The 21,673-nt window shown below is 37.3% G+C and overlaps 1 protein-coding gene across 1 annotated transcript in view; it reads left to right on the top strand.

Moving 5' to 3' along the window:
• LOC581095 (xaa-Pro aminopeptidase 1) overlaps nucleotides 1-21,673 on the top strand; it is a 59,330-nt gene that overhangs the window by 34,612 nt on the left and 3,045 nt on the right. The window contains 12 exon segments of the mRNA XM_030985965.1: nucleotides 5,164-5,259; nucleotides 6,547-6,628; nucleotides 8,051-8,189; nucleotides 9,938-9,982; nucleotides 10,563-10,649; nucleotides 11,606-11,656; nucleotides 12,156-12,214; nucleotides 15,140-15,289; nucleotides 16,991-17,051; nucleotides 19,261-19,330; nucleotides 20,968-21,032; nucleotides 21,035-21,186. Of these exon segments, the coding sequence (XP_030841825.1) occupies nucleotides 5,164-5,259; nucleotides 6,547-6,628; nucleotides 8,051-8,189; nucleotides 9,938-9,982; nucleotides 10,563-10,649; nucleotides 11,606-11,656; nucleotides 12,156-12,214; nucleotides 15,140-15,289; nucleotides 16,991-17,051; nucleotides 19,261-19,330; nucleotides 20,968-21,032; nucleotides 21,035-21,186 (1,057 nt within the window).

The raw sequence follows: 21,673 nt of genomic DNA, 5'->3' as shown, positions 1-21,673 counted from the left end.
CCATCTTATAAAAGGTGCTGTTTAGCATTTTATAACGGGATGTTATCCGAGCAGGGTTCCCACACTTTTTGCCCAATACAATTCTATGACTTTTCAAGTAAGAATTCCAGGACTTTCCATGACTTTCCCACTGGCTAATGTTGCACACTAAAACATTCATGCATGAGTAGAGGATAAACACTGTGATATCCATGAAAATGTTGTACAATATTAATGATAAGAAGGCCCAAATTCTAAGTTTTGGAAGAGCTCAATTATAAAGAAAGAGGAAAAGTGGTATAATTGCTTTGGTGAAAAGATATAGTCACACATGCTCTTTTCTACATAATAATCATCAGTTGAGGAAATTACAAAGAAGTTACCTCAGTGTGAAAAAACACATGTTCCCTGTTGCATTTTACACATATGACATAATTCGATGTATTACTCACAAAATATATTTCACAGAAATACATACTGTAAATGTACATTATGAATTCTTGATAGAATTCATTTGTTCCTCGATCTGTTTCTCAATTTCTTGCAGCCTAGAAATCTTCTCTTTTGCAGATCGCCGCAAACTGTTTGACTTTGATATGCAAGTCAACTGTCCAGTTGATTCTGCTTCCTCTGCAAATTCCTGAAGACTCTTTATGTCAGCATGTAGTCTGATCTTCTCTGATTTCAAGTCATTTAGTTCATCAGCAACCCTTTCCTCTTCGTTTCTTTTTTTGCCTTTTCCTTTACTTCATCAAGATAGATTTGATACTTTTGCCTGCCGGCTGCAGCCCCCAGCATTATGGCTTTGTCAAGAATGACATTCTGACTCCCCCCTACATATCTGATGTGATCATAAATGGCTGTCATTTTAGCGACTAGTGAGTGACCTTGCAGATTGTCTTCCTCTACTTGATTGTTGATAGAAAATCCTCATTCGATGGATGCCTGTCCATGTGACAGAGCCAAACACATGCGCACTACCTTGAACAAAGCAGCATAGCTAGATTGCTTTGACAGAAAATTGCAGAACACGGTGTCAACTCTCTCCTTCTTGTAATCAAAGTCTCTCATTTCTGGGTTTGTAGCTGCCCCATCCCATGCCTCACCAAATTGTCTCAGAATGTCATCACAAGAGTCATCAAACCTGTGAGAATCATGTAGGACAGAAAGGACCTTTTTAAATTGTTCAACTGATCTCACTTTGTCACTTGCCATGTTCTTGGGATGAAGCATGTAAGATTCTGTACAAGTAAGTACTTGAGGGGGCACCTTTCAGTGATGTTGCTTGTCATGGCTACAAGAAAGTTCTTGCCTCGAGACGAAATTTAAGAACCTTTCGCTCACTGATAATGTTCTTTGCTTTCAGAGCCTTCAGCTTCTTCTCTGTGTAAAAACCAAAATTGACTTTGCCGACAGGCAAGTGAATTTCCTGGTTGCTCACCTTCCCCTGCATCAAGTGTTAAGCAGAATGGATGATGGTCTTGTCCAGCTTCAAAAACCTCTGCATCAAGCACTCTGGTAAGATCTGATGCCATAAATGGCAGCATAGGAGCATCTGTTAGGTAGTCTGTGAGGTTAGGGTTCATCAACTGTGCAACTGAAAGGAAGAAGCTTTATATTATAGTCTTGCTGGAAAAACGGCGATCTTGCTACACTTCTGTACAGTATCAAATGATTTGTTGCATGGGTGAGAGACCTTGTCCCTTCGACTGCCTGCACATACTTTATGACATTGTTCCAGATGTCAAGAGCTCCAGGAACATTCTCAAGCCTTCGGGTCTTGCAGAACCTTAGCGGCATGACATCATCTCCTGTAATGCTGTGAAAGTCCTCCCTTCTTGCAGGGGTATCTGTGAAGAGATAGTACAGTGATGACAGGAAGCTCTCCACAGATTGGTTAAGTTTAGATTCATTCTCTCTACTGAAGTCCTCGTACATTCTCCAGTTCACCATTTGGACTGACCTTGGATATTTGCAGCAATATGTCCATGCCCACTTTCTGAAGGACTTTGGTCAGTTCTTCTCTCAGATGCACTGCGGTGCCATGTCCTATGAAGACTGATGTCAAGTAGCATGTGCGCACCTCATCATGTTGCCATATTTTTGGAAGTGTGTCCATTTGCTTTTTCTGCAGTTTCTGGTTCAAACTCTCATCAAATAGGATGGCATAATGTGAGGATGTCTTAATACCTTCATACAACAGGCCCCAAACCAAATACAGTCATGTATCTGCATTTTGTCTCTGATAACTGGAACTCTTTTGCAATTGCTGAATCAGGGAACATCCTCTGAAATAGGCTGTCATTGTGCTGACAGGAATGGAATGATAAATGGTCATCAACTACCTTCAGGCACCACATAATTTCTGCTTTTAGTGTATCCGCTCTTGTAGCAACAGCAACAGGATGTTTACTTTGGAGGTTGATGGGGCACTAGTGCTTGTTGTTGCATCTGCAGATTGTGTGGTAGGAACTGATGAACCACTCCATACTTTTTGCTTGAAGAAGTTATTGATTGTGAGAACAGTCGAGTCTGCAGAACAAGATAAAGAGGGCAGAAAAGAGAACTTAGTGTGATTGCAATAAAAAAAATATTATTAACATGCAAGTGCTGTTACCAATAGCATGGCAACACACTAACACTGGTAATTGTGATCAATGTGTTAGCCCAATCAGCGTAACTATATAAACTGGTAAATGAATGTACAAATCAAACCAATTACTGACAAACATCCCAGTACACCCATGTGTAGGTCATTACCATTCAAACACATTGTCATTGGAAAGCGTATTAGGGACTGCCTTCTTCACGCCTCGGTTTGTGGATCACTAACAGAATCACCAAGACACTATCAGCGCGTACCTGCCCACGGAGCCTAGCTGTCGGCCGGGACACGGGCAGTGCGGAGCTAACGTGCCCTGTCACTATCAGCGCCGTACCCGCCCGCGGAGCCCAGCTGTCGGCCGGGGACACGGGCAGTGCGGAGCTAACGTGCCGTGTCACTATCAGCGCCGTACCCGCCCGCGGAGCCCAGCTGTCGGCCGGGGACACGGGCAGTGCGGAGCTAACGTGCCCTGTCACTATCAATCAGTCCCTTACCCGTACCCATCCCTGTGCGCAGAGCCTAGCCATGGGGCCACGGGCGGTGTGCTAACTAACGTGTGCTATAAAAGCTCTAACTTCATACCATTACCTGTGAGCTTTGTTACGGCAGTGTCAATTAATTGTGAAGAAAGCACAGAGAATGGTTTTAAAATTGGATTGTGTGGATTTGTGATTTTGTTGAAAATTAGCAAAATTTACAAAAGAAATGCAAGCTTACCTCTATTTCGGAGTTTTGTCTTGTGTTTCTCACTTTTCATTTGGCTCCGAAGTGCTGCTGTTCGCCCATGTTGCTAAGGTTGAAGTTCACATGGCAGACACTAAGGCTGTGCATAACCGTGTACCGTAATGAGGTGCGCGAGTACACTCCCAGGCTTACAGGCGAATACTTGGCGGCCTTTTTTTTTTTTTTCTAACAATTTTTTAAAATATTTTTTTTTCTTTCTTTTTTTGCCGACGTTGTAGGAATCACCTCATAGTCCGGCTACGAAAACCCACTCTATTTTACTGGGAGTTGCAATTGAAGGCGTCGATTTGTGCTAATGAACTTCTCACAAATAATAGTTACAATGTTATTTTTAAAACTAAAGATGACAGACAAATTATCCTCCAAGTTCAAACAGAAATCTGGACATTGGCAGCTAGATTGGTCCTAGTTTCTGAGTGATGAGTGACAGTGACATCCCGTGTATGTTTGAGCTGGGAAACATTTTACTCACCGTACCCTGCCGGTGCTTTTTCGTGCACGGGTGAGCTTCGGCCGGCCGACACTGCCAGGTGGAGAAGAAAAAAATTGGCAAAAAAATTGGCAAAAAATAAATAAATGCTACTGTGTATTCAAGTACGAGAAATTGTACTTGAGTAGTTGTCAGCAGTGCAAGTATACCCAGTATTCGAGTACTCGTCGCAGCCTTAGCAGACACTACATCTAGCTGTTCCTAGATGAGAACTTACTTTCAAAAGCCACTCGCCGTATGTTGGATTATCTAACGAAGCATCATGAAACCGGCAGTTTCCTGGCATTTTGAATTTAAGTAACAGTTACTCTGAAAATAACGCCCGTACAAACGTATCGTGCAAATTCAGCGTCAATACCAATACCATACCATGCACTGCACCATATTGTATATCAGGCACTGTAAAATATCAGGCCAGCAAGCAGTACATGCGCACTTGTGCTCAGGAAGGGATTATCTCAAAATATCTTGAGGTAGATCGACAGTTGGAAAAATGGCAGCTTGTCCTCACAAGTGATTAATCTTTGTTTTCAAGCTTAAACAGTCTTGGTAATGGTAACTTAAACATTTTAAAAGATTCATACAAAATTCATACAAAATTAGCCCTGTCTATGAATTGCCCCTGTTGTGATGCACTGTACCTCAACTTTTTTGGGGGTATTTTTAGGGGATCCCCCTAAAATACGGAATTGCAAATCGCATTCGGCAACCCCGCATGTCGCACACAGTGCACACATCAATCCTCGTGTATTTTATAGACACACAGTAAATCACACAACTGCGTATACATTCATTCACACACTCACATTCTGGCAAACCATGTTCATGTCACTCATTCTCAGATGAGATTTGAAAGAAAACATGGAAACAAAGTGCTGGTAATAAGAAAGAATTTTATTCATTTTACACATCTGAAGATAATGACAAAATAACAAATGAATTGCCATAAATGTTGTAATTCCATCACTTTCAATTCCAGGACCCATACAAACCCTATATCTCTATATGGTCTTTTCAGGGTAGTAGCCTCATCAATATTAACACTGCTCTTCCTGAGGGCTCTGCTGTTATATTTTTGTCCCAACTTTGCCAAGCACTCATTTCACACAGCTAGGTTTGAGAGGGACAAATTGGGGTACGGGTAAACACTTTTGAAAATTGTTGATATCATGGTTTTGGGTAAATTTATACTTAAAAAAAAAAGATATTGTCTGATCCCAGCAATTCTGTATTAGTTATGATTTTTTGCATTATGGGATCATTATGACATTTTTGTCACTCATTTCAAGATATGAATTTAATAGATAGAAATCAATTTTAAAATGTCAGATTATCTATTTGTCAGGTCAAAGTTCAGCAGAGAAAGTGGCTCAGATTAGAAGGAAGATGGCGAAGGTTCGTGTCCAGAATCTTATCCTGACTGCCCTTGATGAAATAGCATGTGAGTAGAGGCAAAATAAGATTAGTATACCTGCAATGCTAATAGTGATGATAGGAATAATAATAATATTAGCAATAGCTATATTAACATTGCGCATCTATCCCTCCTAGGTGGAATTCAAGACACCTATTATTACACTGGCTTTAGCCCAGTTGCTCAAAAGCACTTGAAGCATTCAAGGAATGAATTCTTACCAGGTACCCATTTACTACATCTGGCTGAAGAGTGGCAAATGTAGATCAGACGTTATACAGCTGAAGAACCTTTTTATACGTTGTAGAATCATTATGTCTAAGTTTGGATGATCCATTTTTTTCCTTTCTTTTCTTTTTTGTTATTTTTTAATGCATAAGCCCTAAACTGATTTAATGCTCCATTGTAAAATAGTGTAAATAGTAGAAATATTTCTTTATGTCAGTTGACATGACTTATTACGCCTCCGTTACGAAGTAGCCAGGTTGTCCGTACGTCCCGTTCTCATGATCGCTTTATCTCAAGAAACAATTGATGGATTCATGCCAAACTTTGGTCATGTATGTACCTTGCAGAGCCAATCAACTGATTAGATTTTAGGGTTACAAGGTCAAAGGTCACAGGGCTCTTATATGTACATGCAAAAATAGCTTGTGATTGCATTATCATTAGAACCGGTGGACAGAGTACTATCAATTTCAGGACATGTGTGTATCTTGCTGAGTCAATGAACTGATTAGATTTTGGGGTCATAAGGTCAAAGGTCATGGGGCTCATTATGCATGCTAAAATAGCTTGTGATCACATCATTAGAACAGATGGATGGATTCCCATCAAAGTCAAAACATGTATGTATCTTGCAGAGCCAAAGAACTGATTACTATCAAACTCAGGACATGTGTGTATCTTGCTGAGTCAATGAACTGATTAAATTTTGGGCTCATGAGGTCAAAGGTCATGGGGCTCATTATGTATGCAAAAATAGCTTGTGATCACTTCATTAGAACCGATAGACGGATTTCCATTAAAGTCAAAACATGTATGTATCTTGCAAAGCCAAAGAACTGATTAGATTTTAGGATCATCTTACAGACAAAGAGCTTCCGCTCCCCCAAGGAGTGCACACTTTAAGATGACCCCGCTCTTACGTTGAAAAGCTGCAGTTGTACATGAGATACCTAGTCTGACGAAATATCCACTAGACCTTGATGTTAAACTCTATTAATAATGATATAGCAGTTGTTGACAGAGAATGTATAATGACAAATATAAGAATGTAATATTTATCAGGATTTTCTTTTATTCTCTTCATAGGGCTATTTAATCTACGAGGTTCAGATATTGTATACAACCCCGTGTTCTTTGCTTATGCAGTGCTTTCTCAGGATAGTGTACAGTGAGTATTGTAAATATTTGTTGAACATTTTTGGGAAATGTTCATATACGCATATTAGATACAGACAACATACTGGTAATTGTGAAAAAAATAACAAGGAATGTAAATCTTCCAATGATACTACTTCAGATTCACGTATACTGCCATCTGCTGCTCAAATAGTGCCAATGTGTTGACAGCAATGTCCCACAATGCATCAGCAACTGATGACGTGCATGTGATGATGCTTGGGTACTGGAAATTGAAATTGCTCTAATTAGAGTATGTATGATTGCCTTCACCGAAAGATGGCACGATTGAAAAAAAATTACAGCAGTGGTAGCAAGCAATGTTGGTAAAATACCCTGCCTTTTAAGTGTATTTGCATATCCTCAATAGAGCTAAGACTTGTATGGATACTTTAAAAAAAAAGTATGTAACTTGTATGCCTACCATTTATTACATGTACGGTAAGTAAAAATCAAATAAATCCATCTTTATAATCATGGTTTGGGGTTTACTAAAACTACCTGAGCTATGAATCTGAAGAGGAATGTCTGGCCAACCGAAGGTGGAGAGGAGACTAAGGGATCCAAACAGCATCTGTCCATTGTCCGTTTGTTGCCCGTTCGTCGTCCGTCACCTTCAAAAAATAACTTCGCAACTGTCAACCCTATTGTGACTAGACTGGGTCATAGTTCATTTGGGTACCTCCATGCTTTGAGGCTGTCAAGGGTTACATGCCATTAAGAGCAAAGGTCATTTGAGGTCTTATATTAAAGTTTACCTTCAAGATTTTCATGTTACAAATAACTTTGTACCTGTTAATACTAATGTTACCAAACTTAGAACAAAAATGCACCTGGGACCTTAACTTTGTAGTTCTCTATAAGTTCACATGGTAGGTCAAAGGTAATTTTAGGTCATATCACACTCTTTTAGACAAATAACTTCACAACTGTTGATTCTATTATCACCAAACTTTGGTCAGAGATGCACTAGGGGGACATTCACACTGTGGTTACATGTATGTCAAAGGTCTTTTGATGTCATTTGCTAAAGTTTACCTACTCTTTTAAGCCTCATTATCGTGATATCTCAAGAACCATCAGAGGTATGTTTTTCAAAACTGATGATAGGGTGTATCACTATAGGAAGATGATCTGATTAGATTTTGACGCCTCTGAAGTTAAGAAAAAAAGAGAGCAATAAAATGTGTTGAGGAAATAGGTTTGCTAAGCTTTATGGACCATGTTTCATGTACATCTACATGTAAATTTAAACATACACATACAGTACATGTAAACACTAACTGCTAAACTTCTATAATACATTTGCTGACAACATTAGATACAGGGATTCAGTATCTTTTCTACATTATAGTTATTTGTTGTTGATGAAATGTCTTTTGAAACAGGGCCATAATATGTTTTTTTCTATCAGTCTGTTTGTAGATGAGAGTAAGCTAGAACCTGGAGTACACAGCCATATCAACCAAGGAATAGAAGTCACACTACATGCATATGATGACATTCAAAAGTTCATCTCAGACATGCTTGCTGAAAATGGAGCCAAGACCTGGGTGAGGTTCAATGACAATCTTGTCTCTCTTCTTGAAATTCAAATGTGTTGATGATATTTTAAGTGAGATGCAACGAAGTAGCCAGAGGCATTATGTTTTCGGGTTGTCCATGATCCGTATGTCCCGTTCTCGTGATCCCGTCATCTCAAGAACCGATTGATGGATTTCCGCCAAACTTGAATCATGTATGTATTGTGCAGAGCATTAGCTTTTGGGGTCATGAGGTCAAAGTTCAAAGGTCACAGGGCTCATTAAGTATGCAAAAATAGTTTGTGATCGCATTATCATTAGAACCGATGGACGGATTACTTAAGACATGTATTGTGCAGAGCCAAAGAACTGATTAGATTTTAGGATTATGAGGTCAAAGGTCATGGGGCTCATTACCGTATTTGCCGGCGATAAGGCCACAGCGCCGTATAGGCCGCACCCCCGATTTCGACATTTAAAAAAAAAAAAAAAAAACTTTTTGTCAAAGGCGGGATTCGATCTCTTGCGGGCACATATAGATTGGGACCTGTAACCAGCGCCTTAGACCGCTCGGCCATCCCGCACTGATACCATACTTTGCAGTTTTCTCTGATGTATACTTTGAAATGGATTGAAATTGGCGACTTTGCGTGCTGGATGCTTCACGGCAGCTCCGTTAAACGGGCCCTTCTTTTACTTTTGCAATGCATTGAACTTGAACTTAGATCAAGATCTATCGGCAGATGTTATTTTTGGAAGTTTATTTTTGTCTTCATGTCAACAATGCAAGATAAAATTGTCAGTAACATGTGTGGAAATGTCCTGTACCATAGTGGTATAGTTATTTTACCGATAGTAGTCCCGTATGTGCAAATTCGTGCTGGTTTGGACTTACATTTTTTTTTTTTTTTTACTGTTTCGCCGTAAAGGCCGCACCCCAACTTTTTGATATTTTTTTCCCCAAAAATACTGCGGCCTTTACGCCGGCAAATACGGTATGTATGCAAAGGTAACTTGTGATCGCGTTATCAATCGAACTGATTATATTTTAGGGTCATGAGGTCAAAGATCAAAGGGGCATACATGTATATGATAAATTAGCTTTTAATCACAATATTCTGAGAACCTGTTAAGGTAAAGACCAATTATGGTCATGCGATTGCATTGTGAAAGAAACGTTGTGGAATCGATCAGAAAAGGTTGATCATCTAGCATATAAGTATTGGTGTGTACTGCAAGGTTCTGGAATCATCAAAATGATAAGAAATTTGGCCCAGTCTTCGTAAAGTTACAAGCACTGTACACAGAAAGATGTATATGGGACTATACGCACATGTGCGCGACACATGCGTTTATCTCTCACAGACCATGTAGATAAACTAATTTACCAAATATATCAATTAGTAGGCGGTTTCCCAGCAAAATTGTTATCATCATGTACATGTATTAGTCAAAACATTCTTTCACATGATTTGTAATAAGAGCTTCCATGTCATTTTTTGAAATTGGGGCATTTCTAATACTTGTCTTTACCTTTAATGGATTTCAATCAAACTTGAATTTTAAAAATTGCCTCTGTTTTGTTTTGTAACATGGCTCTATGGCACAGGCATCATTTCAACTGCGTGCAGTTGAAGGTCCATTTAGTTTTTAATTTGATTTTTTCCTTCACTTGTTTGTTGGTAGGGGAATATAATTTTTGTTTAAATACCGGTATTCCAGATATGTATGTACCAGCTATGTACATGTATATATCTTCTTTTTTTTTTTCTCTACAGATCAGCGCCAACTCAAGTTATGCACTAATGAACCTCATTCCAAAGGTATGGTACAAGTTGACTTGTAAACTTTGAAGAGTACAATGTATGTTTAGTTGCGTTCCAAGCAGAAGGGCATTAGCAGGGGAACTTGTATTACAGGCATGAAGAGATGTTTATAGTTTGTTTTTAAATATTTTATACCTAGATGGTAAAAAGGTACTGTAGATTAATAGGGAAGGCTTAGTTATTTTATCAGCACTGTAGAGTTGTCTCTCTCCTCCAGTTTCCATAGATGCCATTGCTCATTATTAAGTCAGGGTAATAAATTCCCACACTTTTCAAGTGCAGGTAGTTGTTGTCTTAATGTGATAAACTGTTAATCTGTGCTAGACCAGAACAGAAATATTGTTATTGCACTAGGCCACAGAGAGATTGAGGTTCAAGTATTATGGATGAGAGATAAAGGAAGGGAGGGAAAGAGAGAGAGAGAGAGAGAGAGATGGATTAACAATTGTATTCATGGTTCTTGGGTTTTTTTCAGAAAGAATACAGGAATCTAAAGGGCAAAATCGTTTATTAATTACTACATTGTGCAAGGCCTACAAAACATGATGTTGTCACATATTTTTGTCTCGTATTACAGCAACATCAATACATTCACAACAGCCCAATCTGGCAGAGCAAAGCAGTCAAGAATGATGTGGAAATTGAGGGCATGCGTCAAGCACATGTAAGTCTCTAGGTCACCAGTCTTACTCCTCCAATATTGTTGTTTCATATGATAAATGTGTTGCATGTATTTTTGTGCAGTACAGTTACCAACTGAATTATTCATAGCCTTACCAAGTTTTGTAATTCTTTAAGTATGTGAAAAGTATATTTGTATATGTTTCTTGATAATGTGATATATTATTAAAAGTATACCTCTGAACGTATTCAACAAAGGAACTAATTTGGTGAGTCCACCTTTCATTCTTGAGTTATGAAAAACACAAAAAACATCAAATGTACAAGGGATATGAGTATTCAAATTGTTAGTTGTAACATTTAATAGGATAATAGATAGTAAGCAAATATTAACCGGCTACGTGCCGCAAGGCGAGGGATGATGGTAGCCCCCGAGATCACAGAGGGGATGATAGTTTGTATCCATTGCCCGAGTAAAGGAGGTTAATATTTGTTTTATATCCCACATCGGCAATAAGGTCTATTTAAAGTGAATTTTACATAATTAAAAGAACTGATTCTGCAGACAGTTTAGCTTCAGCTAGATTTTACAAAGTGCAACATGCATACATGTAGTAAAGTCGATGCGCGCTCATTTGACATTGACATTTCGTGTAACCTACTTTGTATGCTTATTCAGTGGCAAGTGGGGCAGCAGCAAAAGAAATAAAAAGATAACGGTACAAAAGTCTTATCGCAGGGAGATAGTACTTATCTATCATTGATCATGTGACCTCGTTTAGACCAATCAGATTGCAAGATTCTTAGTATGCGGGATGTAATTGCTAATATCTCCAGGAATAAATATACAGAAAAATGTATGATACAACTCATGATCTCTCGTCACCATCTGAGTCGTTAGACAATGTTGATAAATGCACTAATGCACTTTAGAAACAACAAATTCAGATTCGTAGTACTGAGATCTGAGCATTGGATGTTTTTATTTTCTCCCTGCAGATACGAGATGCTGTAGCCCTGTGTGAATACTTCAATTGGCTTGAACATGAGGTAGGGTACATGTCCACTTTCACACATTGCCTTTGATTGTCAAGTTCAGTAGATTTACTCCCATTCTGAAATGATTCATAAGCATTGTCAATCCAACTAGTGTGTTAGAGAAGAGTCTTTGCAAACTCAATAGGAGGAAGGGTGTTCATTGACAAAGATGTGTGAACACATCCAAGGAATAGGTCAAGTAGGAATAATAGAGTGGTGAAAATCTATTTTCGGAATTTCTCAATTTTTTCTTCATTTTCAGAAAGAGCATACAAAATATCGAAAACCAATCGAATATGTTAAGTATTGGCTGAGATATGACCATCTGAATAAATAGATTTCCTATGGGAACACATTGTTATAGTGCTCTGGCTCATAACGACGACGATGACACATATGCAGCACTTGATACTAATTTTTTTTTAATGTTCTGTATAAAAGCATATTGCTTCTACAGTAAATACAGGTGCATGTTTTTTTACCTTGATTTATTTCTTTGTTTCATGTGCAGATTCCAAAAGGGTACCTCAATGAAGTGACTGCTGCTGATAAGCTTGAGAATCTCAGAAGGTAAACTTGAAATATACAGTAGAAGACCAGGCGGAGTTACAAATGCACATGTTCTGTACATGTATAGCATATGGCAATGATTTTAAATGGTTTAAAGAAATTTGAAGTAAGCGTATTGTATTAACGTCATCATAAAAAAGAGGCCACTTTGTTTTACTGCGTTTCACATGTACCGTATGTAAATAAGCCTGAAATTGGCTCAAATTTGGCTTAAAGTAGATATTCATTGAATTTAAGAACTAATTTTGTGTTCATTATTGCAAAGTTGAAACTTTGATTCGACAAGGTTATCAAAATTCAATGCTTGGAAACATTCGAAGTAATGATTATTATAAATTACAAAACGCTTAAATACAGCCCAGGCATAGCACCTGAAGAGCTCTCCGAACGCTGCTGAGATGTGTGAGATCACAGTATGGACATGATTTGCACAAGCAGACGATGTCCCATGACATCTCACACATTTTCAGTGCCTGTGTTTTCATCTTCTCTTAAGTTCTTTCTCTTACTTCACTACCGTCAGGCTAAATGTATAATCTATTGCCTCACTCTGAACCCCGCGCATGGTTTTATTTTGATGACAAATGCAGCGATACAAAAATAAGGAATTTGTCGCTTGTAAACAAAATAAGACGCCATTGTATATTCAGCTGCACACACCGCGGTATGTTCGGCGTTCCAAGAGGGAACAAATGCCGTCCTTAGGGGCAATTCCACGGTAACGGAAGGACACTCAGACAAGATTTTTGAACTTCAGGTTCATACTAAAAGAACTGTTTTATTAGTATAAGATGTGAAACAGTACAGATATAATACCTATATAAGTGCCTTTAATTCTCCCCCAAAAAATTGTCATTATAGTTAAGTAGTTTAAGAATGTGCATATTAATTATCTTGGTAACGGAAGGACATAAAAATGGACATGGTTTTTCCAGTTAATTAGTGTTTATCCAAACTTTGTGAAGTTGATGAAGCTTTCCACTTGACTGAAACACATTTTGTTCCCCATAGTTTAATACATACTAATAAAACATTTCTTTTAGTATGAACCTGAAGTTCAAAAATCTTGTCTGAGTGTCCTTCCGTTACCGTGGAATTGCCCTTAGTATCATTCCGGGGGGGGGGGGGGGTTCAATTTGAAAGTCTGGTTTCTTTGATTGCTAATTAACCCTATCCTGTGTATTTACAAGCAAAAGATTTTAGTTATCAGAATCGGATCATATCCCCTTTTGAATGGTTTGACAAGCCATTACATTTATATACACTAAACTCATTATAATTTGACAAATAATATCTTTGCAATTATGTTCATTCTTTATGAGATGTCGTCTGCTTGGGCAGTATTGGTCCATATAGTGACGTCATTAAAACATCGTTATTTTTCCGGCGAATCTCTCATATATCCCAGCTGCTATGGAGGTGGTTGTATTTGTATTTTTATAAATCACCCGATATGTAGTTGACCTAAAACTTGTACGATGGCTATCTGTTAGCTTACCAGTTTCTAGTGAGACATTAGTTGACATATTTGTGATTTTCTTTGAATTTCACCTTTAACCCTATTTAGCCCAGGGGGGGGGGGTGCTTTAGAAGCCCCCCCCCTCGACATTTTTCGCGATAATTTTTTAACGGATAAAAATCTTGCACTGAAATATTGTGACTTTTTTCTTTCGAGTCTTGCGCATCTTTTGAAAGAAATTTTTCGAAAATTGGACCTACCATTACAAAGTCACATGTCCTTTTGTCTTTGCATGTCAGCCCAAAAATCGCTCATTTTTGTGATTTGTGTACAAAACATATGGAAATGTCATTTTTCAAATAAAGAGATAAAACATTGGTTATTTGGTCTTGTTTATAGTTTAGGTGTTTATTTTGGGGTCAAAATCAAAACAATAGAAAACATAAGGAATAACCCTGGTTATTCAATTTTTTGTGTTGTATTATTATTCCAAATGGTCTAACAAATATATGTAGTGAAAAAGAATGCTTAAATATTAATAATGTCTGATATATGGGCAAAAATGTGAATTTTATGACCTTATTTGCATAAATTACCATAAATATGCAAATGAGTGAATTTTTCAAAAAATTGAAATTACCATAGTATTCTATACACTTCACTTGACATGTATGCAAATTTTCGCGGCGATCGGTCGTTCCACGGCCGAGATCATAGGGGGGGGGGGTGGGGGGTTAGAAGCCCCCCCCCCCCCCCCCCTGGGCTATGCAGTTTCAAAATAGCCCGGGCTAAATATGCACAAAACTCTTTTTTTTGTTCTAGATTTATGTAAAGCTTAATATTGAAATTATATTGCATAGTTGTCTGGATACATTTACCCAACTCATCGGATAGACCGGTTGTCTTGATGGATTCAGAAGCCTTCATGTATGTGGTCATAATATTAATCAAATATACCATGGATGCACTGAGAGGCTGCGGTAGAAATTATGAACTCTCTGAAGTGACTGGCATAGCACTATTTTCTGAAGGTCACAGCCCAACAGTAAATAGTAACTATGTTTATCACTGAAGAGATATCATAAATCTACTGGCGCCTCAAAACACAATATGGAATTTGCGGCTGACTGATGTTAATTTAACACCAATTCCAAATTACTTATGACAAGAATCATGAAACAAATATGAAATTTGGGTGTTAACCTTAATGATATTGTCACTGCTCTGTCTAGTCACACTAGCTGTTTATAAATGAATGCAACCGTAGGCCAAAAGGCGTACAGTGATTATAGAGTCCATGATGCAGATGGAGTATATCCAGGATATATCCATTTTTCATGGTTGAAATATTTTACATCACATGAGCCATCCCAGACTAATCCCTGCTCAGTTTTCTTTTATGTACAATATAAATTCCTCTTTTTACTAAAAATCTTGTGTTTTGCTTTCTTTGTTTGTTTTTGCAGTGAGCAGGAAGATTTTGTGTCACTGAGCTTTGATACGATCTCCTCCATGGGTCCTAATGGAGCAGTGATCCACTATAAACCTCAACTACCTACTGCTCTGACACTCAACACACAAGAGATATACCTGTGTGACTCAGGAGGACAGTACAGGTATATATTAACATCCACCAATCAACTCTTAACAACAATAAACTTACAAAAAAGCAACAAAAGTATTGTATACCCTGTCTACTCACTATGAATATGACGGACACAGAAAGCGGACAAAATATACAGTTCCTCATTCTACCCTCAACAGTTGCTGTGGTTGACAAAGAAACAAAAGAAAAGTTTACTATCTCTCTCTTTCTTTCAAAATCTTTCTCAATTTTAATTGTTGGACAATACGTTGATGTCAGTTGATATATGATTATTGGTCCTGTGAAGTCCTATGTACCTTTTTAATTATGTTTAAATGAGATTGCTCTTGAGTGTATTTTTTTTAATTTTTTTTTTTTTTCTTCTTCTTTTCTTCTTTTCATATCTATGTATTTAAAGTGTCAATTTATACAGTTTTATTGTACAAAGTATATATACATATCACTATATTGTGAACTATTTATATGCCTGCCTTTTTTACTGTATGAAATCCAACTTATGGTTGCAATAAATGAATGATTTAATAATAACATCCCTTCACTGCTATTATGTAAAAATCTGTAGAACAGGTATCACATTCACATGTTCTACACATTTTTACATAATAGCAGTGAAGGGATGTTCCTTTGTCTACCCGAGGAACTGTATATTTTGTCCGCTTTCTTTGTCCATCATATTCATAGTGACTATTTGTAGACTTAAAATCATCCCCTATAAATTGATATTTAAAAGGTAAAAATGTCACATAATTGTAGGTTCTTATGGTGAAGTTGACACCATTTGGCTGTTTGCATAATAACAGGTGTGATCAGGTACACTTGATTTCACTTTTAAGACTTAACAGGTCTTATGTAGAACTAACACCCTCCATCAACCGCCTCATTGAAATCCATTCTATGTCTGAACGATGACTGACTGCTTCCTGATCTCTTGCCGCAAGATTTAGGTGAGCCAGGAGCTGCGTGCAAGATTTATACACACGTTACTTCAAATTCCACCGGACTAGCTTTTAGGAGCATCTAGACATCATTATAATTAAGGCATGAACCATCATGTATATATATAATTTATTCCTAGGTTATACTTCTTATGTTAATGATAGTATTATAAATGACGATGGCTGTGTTGATTGTATTCCACCCCACAATGACAATAGAGCAGTCCTTTCCACAGATTAATTTATGATTTGTTTGATAATTGTTTTCCCTGGCTGCTAATAAAACATGTACAGTTTATAATGAAATTATTCATACCCCTTGTAAATTTTCTTTTTTTATTCTTTCGTAACCCAAGAATGAAAGTGGGACTGGTTAAATTATGGCCTTTGTTAAAACTTTTAGATTTAAGCTTTACTATACTCTCAAGAAACATATATAGGGACAAATCAATTTTGTACATACACAACATTATAAAACTTGGTTAGGGGATGAATAATTTAGTAAACTGAATATGCTTGTAAGTAAACAGCAAGGGAACCAATGACTTTAAGTCCTCTCTTGGTGATGAGGATTAATTCCTTACCAAAGGGCACAAGTGCATTGAAGTAGTTTTGCACCTGGGACGTCCTGAGCCATGGTGCATGAAGTGGCCCAACACTTCTCTGTCAAGTAGTCCTATGTTTTGTGAATGGATGTAACACACGTTTCATCTTGCAGTCTACATGTACACTGTATCATCCATTCCTATTCATATTTGAATTGTTACACCTGACAGAGACGGAACAACTGATGTTACAAGAACATTTCACTTTGGAACACCTACTCAACATCAGAAGGTAACGAATGTCTGCTAAACCCTTCTCTTTGTCCCTTCAGATTGTCCCTTCAGTTATGAAAAAAACTTGACTTTTATGTCTTTCTCTTTCAAATTGAAAACCTAGCTTGTTTTTTTGAGAATTTTGAGAAGAAAGTGTCAACCCTATGTTAACTGGGGGGGGGGGGGGGGGGGGGGGGGGGGGGGGGGGAATCAATTTGACCCCCCCCCCCCTGTAGAAATTTCGTCACTACTCCGAAACCGCGGCAGATATAAAAAATTTCCTCTCATGACTTTTTACTTTTGAGTTTTACGCATCTTTTAAAACAATTTTTTCGAAAATCGGACCTACGGTTACAAGGTCACGTGACCTTTTGTCTTTGCATGTCAGCCCGAAAATCGCTCATTTTCATGATTTGTGTACAAAACATATGTAAAAGTCATTTTTCCTAAAAGTAGATAAAACCTTTTTTTATTCAGTCTTGTTTACAGTTTAGATGTTTGTTTTGGGGGTCAAAATAGTTGAATTGTAGTTATAAATGAAATAAAACAACAAAAACAATAAAATACATAAGTTTAAAAAACAATGAAATACATAAGAAATTATAAAAACAAGAGATAACATAAGGAATAACCTGGCTCTTCCAATTTTTTGTGTTGTATTATTATTCCAAATGGTCTAATAAATATATGTAGTGAAAAGAATACGTAAACATGAATAATCTTTGATTTATTGGCAGAAATGTGAATTTGATGACCTTATTTGCATAAATTACCATAAATATGCAAATGAGTCAATTTTTCAAAAATTTGAAATTACCATAGTATTCTATACACTTCACTTGACATGCATGCAAATTTTCGCGGCGATCGGCGGTGAAACGGCCGAGATCTTGGGGGGGGGGGTCGAATTGACCCCCCCCCCCCAGTAAAAACCTGGTCTGAAATAGCCCCATTAAAATAGGGTTAAAGGGCCACTCTTACCAAAACGAGCTAAAAAAATTTTTAAAGACATGTAGAATAATTTTTGACGGAGATTCCGAAAACATGACAATGATTTTTCTTAGAAATCATCAATAATTCTGTAATCTAACCTTAAAAATGGTGACTCAGAACGCTCAGAGAAAAGCCCAGTTTCGGTGATGACGCATTTGACGACACTGCAGGCGCCTTTCCAGTGAAAAGGAGGGTGATTTAGGCATTAAATGTCTTTAAAAAGGCAAACTATGATATTAATTGGAGAAAAAAAAGACACATTTATCCGAAAAGTAATATGCACTTGATAATCCCAGTACTTTTCTGGCAATTATGAAATTATCGAATCGGACATGCCCGCAATGACGTCAAATACAAAGTTTTGATATGGGGTCATGAATTTGGTTCAAATGAACATATTGGAAGCATATGCAACCCTACAATATTCAGTGATCGTTGTCGCGGTCTAAATAGAGTCTAAAGTTATGATATTGTAAATAATAAATTCTTTATGTTAAATAGCTCCCTCTCAAGGTCAAGATATTAATTAAGCTATAAAACAATGTTTCTTGAATAAAATCCGATTTGCTATTCCCGTTTGGAAATTATATATCACACCTACATATTCTGAGATTTTCATGGTCGCAGCTACCATTGTATGGCCGTAGACGCTATTTAAAAATTTTCAAAATTTACCGGAAGCACCGGTAAATTTTTATATTCAATTTTTCTGGAAAGCAGAAGTGTTTTAGGGGCTATTTTTCTAGTGCTTATGATACATCTACAGGGGCATCCAAATATATCACAATTGTAAAGAATCACTATCCACCCAATTTTCAAAATTTACTAAAACTTTCTATTACCTTTAAACCAGATTGAACTTAGTCCACCTACATGAATATTTGCCTATGTTGTTGGATTCAAGTTGATATTCTTTTTTTTGGTTCAATACCATAAAAATTACTATATTCCTGAAACTAAATAACATACAGATAGTGTCATCATGAAATTAATTTGCATTTATCTTTCATTATTTGATTCATTAAAAAAAAAAATCAATGTTGTTGCAGAATAGCAGACATAGAGAATAAAGAGCTTGGCACTTGGTATTCTATAAATCAGTGGATGCAGTTATTACCAGATCAATTGCAACTTTTATAAGTCGGGGTCTGAGTTTAACTTGGCCATCATTTATGAACATGTGGCCTTGGGTTCAATCACTGTAATTTGCAATTCTTTTGATTGCTTCAATCCAGGAATGTTTCACAAGAGTTCTGAAGGGTGTTATCTCCTTGGCAACGGCAGTCTTCCCAGAAGGAACACGAGGTGTGTAAAGGTTTAGGATATTAGGAGTTTTTTTTCTTATGACTTCAGACTTAATACATGTATGTATAGTACAAATAGTTTGTTAATTAAAAGTTTGTTTTTGACATATCTGAATGAAAGTTTAGCCTTTTGCTTCATGGAGAATGTATATGCTTTTATATGTACTAATCTCATATTCTAATGATGTGGCTCTGCAGGTGTGTGATAAAATATTTGAAGTGCTGATCACCCCATCCTTTGAACACGATCTGTTATGAGTCAACAGTATGCTTTTAAGTCAAGTCATGTATAGCACAGCCTTGGTGTGTACTTGGTTTAATGGGCTAGAAACCCTGTACCATTCTCAAATTGCTACGAATTAAGGAAAACCAAGCCTTAAACGGATGGATCTAAAGGACATCAACACTAGCCTGACCATAGACTACGGAACAAGGATCTACAAATTAGGGCAGTCAAAACATGTGAATTACGTTTAAAAGGTTCAAATAAAGAATGTTCCAACCTTTGCTATGAGAAGCAGCCGTCCATAGTTATTGTTGTTGAAACCTTTCTTGATTCAATTGTATCTGATGAAGATACTTCCATCTATGATAGCTACACCTTCTCCATTGAAGGAGGGACAGTGCTTCAGGTGGAGGTGGATCTAAGCAGAGATCTTTGTAAATAAGTAGTTGTTATCATGTCATTTTTGTATTGTTGTGTTGTTCTTCATTTGTATACAGACTTGCTGAAAAACAGCCTTGCGGCTGGAAGCAGGTTTTTTATTACCGTACTAAAATAAATAAAATGAACAAATAAAACAAAGACCTGGAAATCTTATGGTTCACATTGGTACAGAAAATGCTTGTAGCAGCCAGTGGACCTACATGCCTTACCAACGGCACTTGTGCATTTGTTTCTAAGCCAGGATGTATGGTGCTTGCAGTAAACCACTGCACTGTTTTGGAGCGTTTACGGTTAGAAAGGAGGAGAGTACATGTATATGCATATTCTTTCTGTAGGAAATTTAAGATTGTCTGCAATGTTAATGTCATTATAAAAACAATTAAATGTTATATTTTATGAACAGTCTAAGGTGGAAAAGAGGAGAGTGTACATGTAATGCAATGTATGTGCATATTTTCAGTAGCATCAAATCATAACTTTCCTTTTTTCCGACCGAGCTGTTCTTTTAGGAGCTCATTTAAGATTGTCTGCAATGTACTACACGCCATTAAATAAAAAATAAAAAAAACTAAATTTTGTATGATTTGGCTAAAATATTGCAATACTGCAAATATTGAATAGCAATCATGTAAACATTTTTTCTTTAAAAGTTAAAACAAAATGATATTTTGGGGGTATTCATATCTTTCTTATTACATGGTAGCATTTGTTTGATTACGTTTTCTTTTTTTTTTCTGATTTCTTTTGTTTTAAGCAGTAAATTCATCAGGCAAGGCCTCCAAGTTATGTAAGCTATGCTCTTGCTTGTTTACTGACTCTATCGAGATCCAGTGTATCAGCAAGTAAACATATCACAGAGCATAATGCTATCCTGTGCTGTCTGCTATTAAAGGCTCAATACATGTATGCCCAACCAGCAGCCCCCTATGAAATACTCTGCTATAAGTGTTGTGATCAATTCTGTTTTTCAGGGGTTTTGCTAGACTCTTTTGCCAGACAGCATCTATGGGAGATAGGCCTAGACTACATGCATGGCACACAGGACATGGGATAGGATCATACCTCAATGTCCACGAGCCCCCACACCTCATCAGCTACAGGGTTGGGCCTGGCTCGGAGGCCCCGCTTGAAGCTGGCATCTTCATGTCAGATGGTAAGCCTTTAAGGCTTTTTCTTCATCTTTTCCTTCCTCTTCTTTTGTTATTCATTTCTTGTTGTTGTTGTTCTTCCTTTTCTTCTTTGCTTTCCCTTGATCCTATGGCTTGTGTAGCAAGAATTAACCTGATTTTGGGCTACATGTATGTCACCTAACTATTTCTTGCTACATAAGTTTAATATTGCCCTGAACTTATTATAATGCTTCAGCATAAACACACTGTGCTGAAAAGATTACTCTTTCCAGGCTAAATGATAGAAACTTATTGCCATCTTGGTATTTAGAATATGAAAGTACATTCAATTTTTTAAAAGCGAGTTCGTGAAAAAGATTCTGAGCAGGAGCATGTGGATGGCACTGTAAAATGTCACTGATATGGGATTTAGACTCGCTTTAGGTGCCCTGCTTCAAGATGGCATGTTTTATAAACAGATAGCACTTATGGAGATGAAGTTCCAGTGAGCTAGTTATTCGGGACATTTGAGCTGATAAAATTCATGCGAATACAAAGTAAAATAAAC

This window comes from Strongylocentrotus purpuratus, unplaced genomic scaffold (genome assembly GCF_000002235.5).
Source record: "Strongylocentrotus purpuratus isolate Spur 01 unplaced genomic scaffold, Spur_5.0 spur5_scaffold_15, whole genome shotgun sequence".
Taxonomy (NCBI): domain Eukaryota; kingdom Metazoa; phylum Echinodermata; class Echinoidea; order Camarodonta; family Strongylocentrotidae; genus Strongylocentrotus; species Strongylocentrotus purpuratus.
Note: the sequence above shows the minus strand (reverse complement) of the source record. Positions and strands in the feature narration are given on the sequence as shown.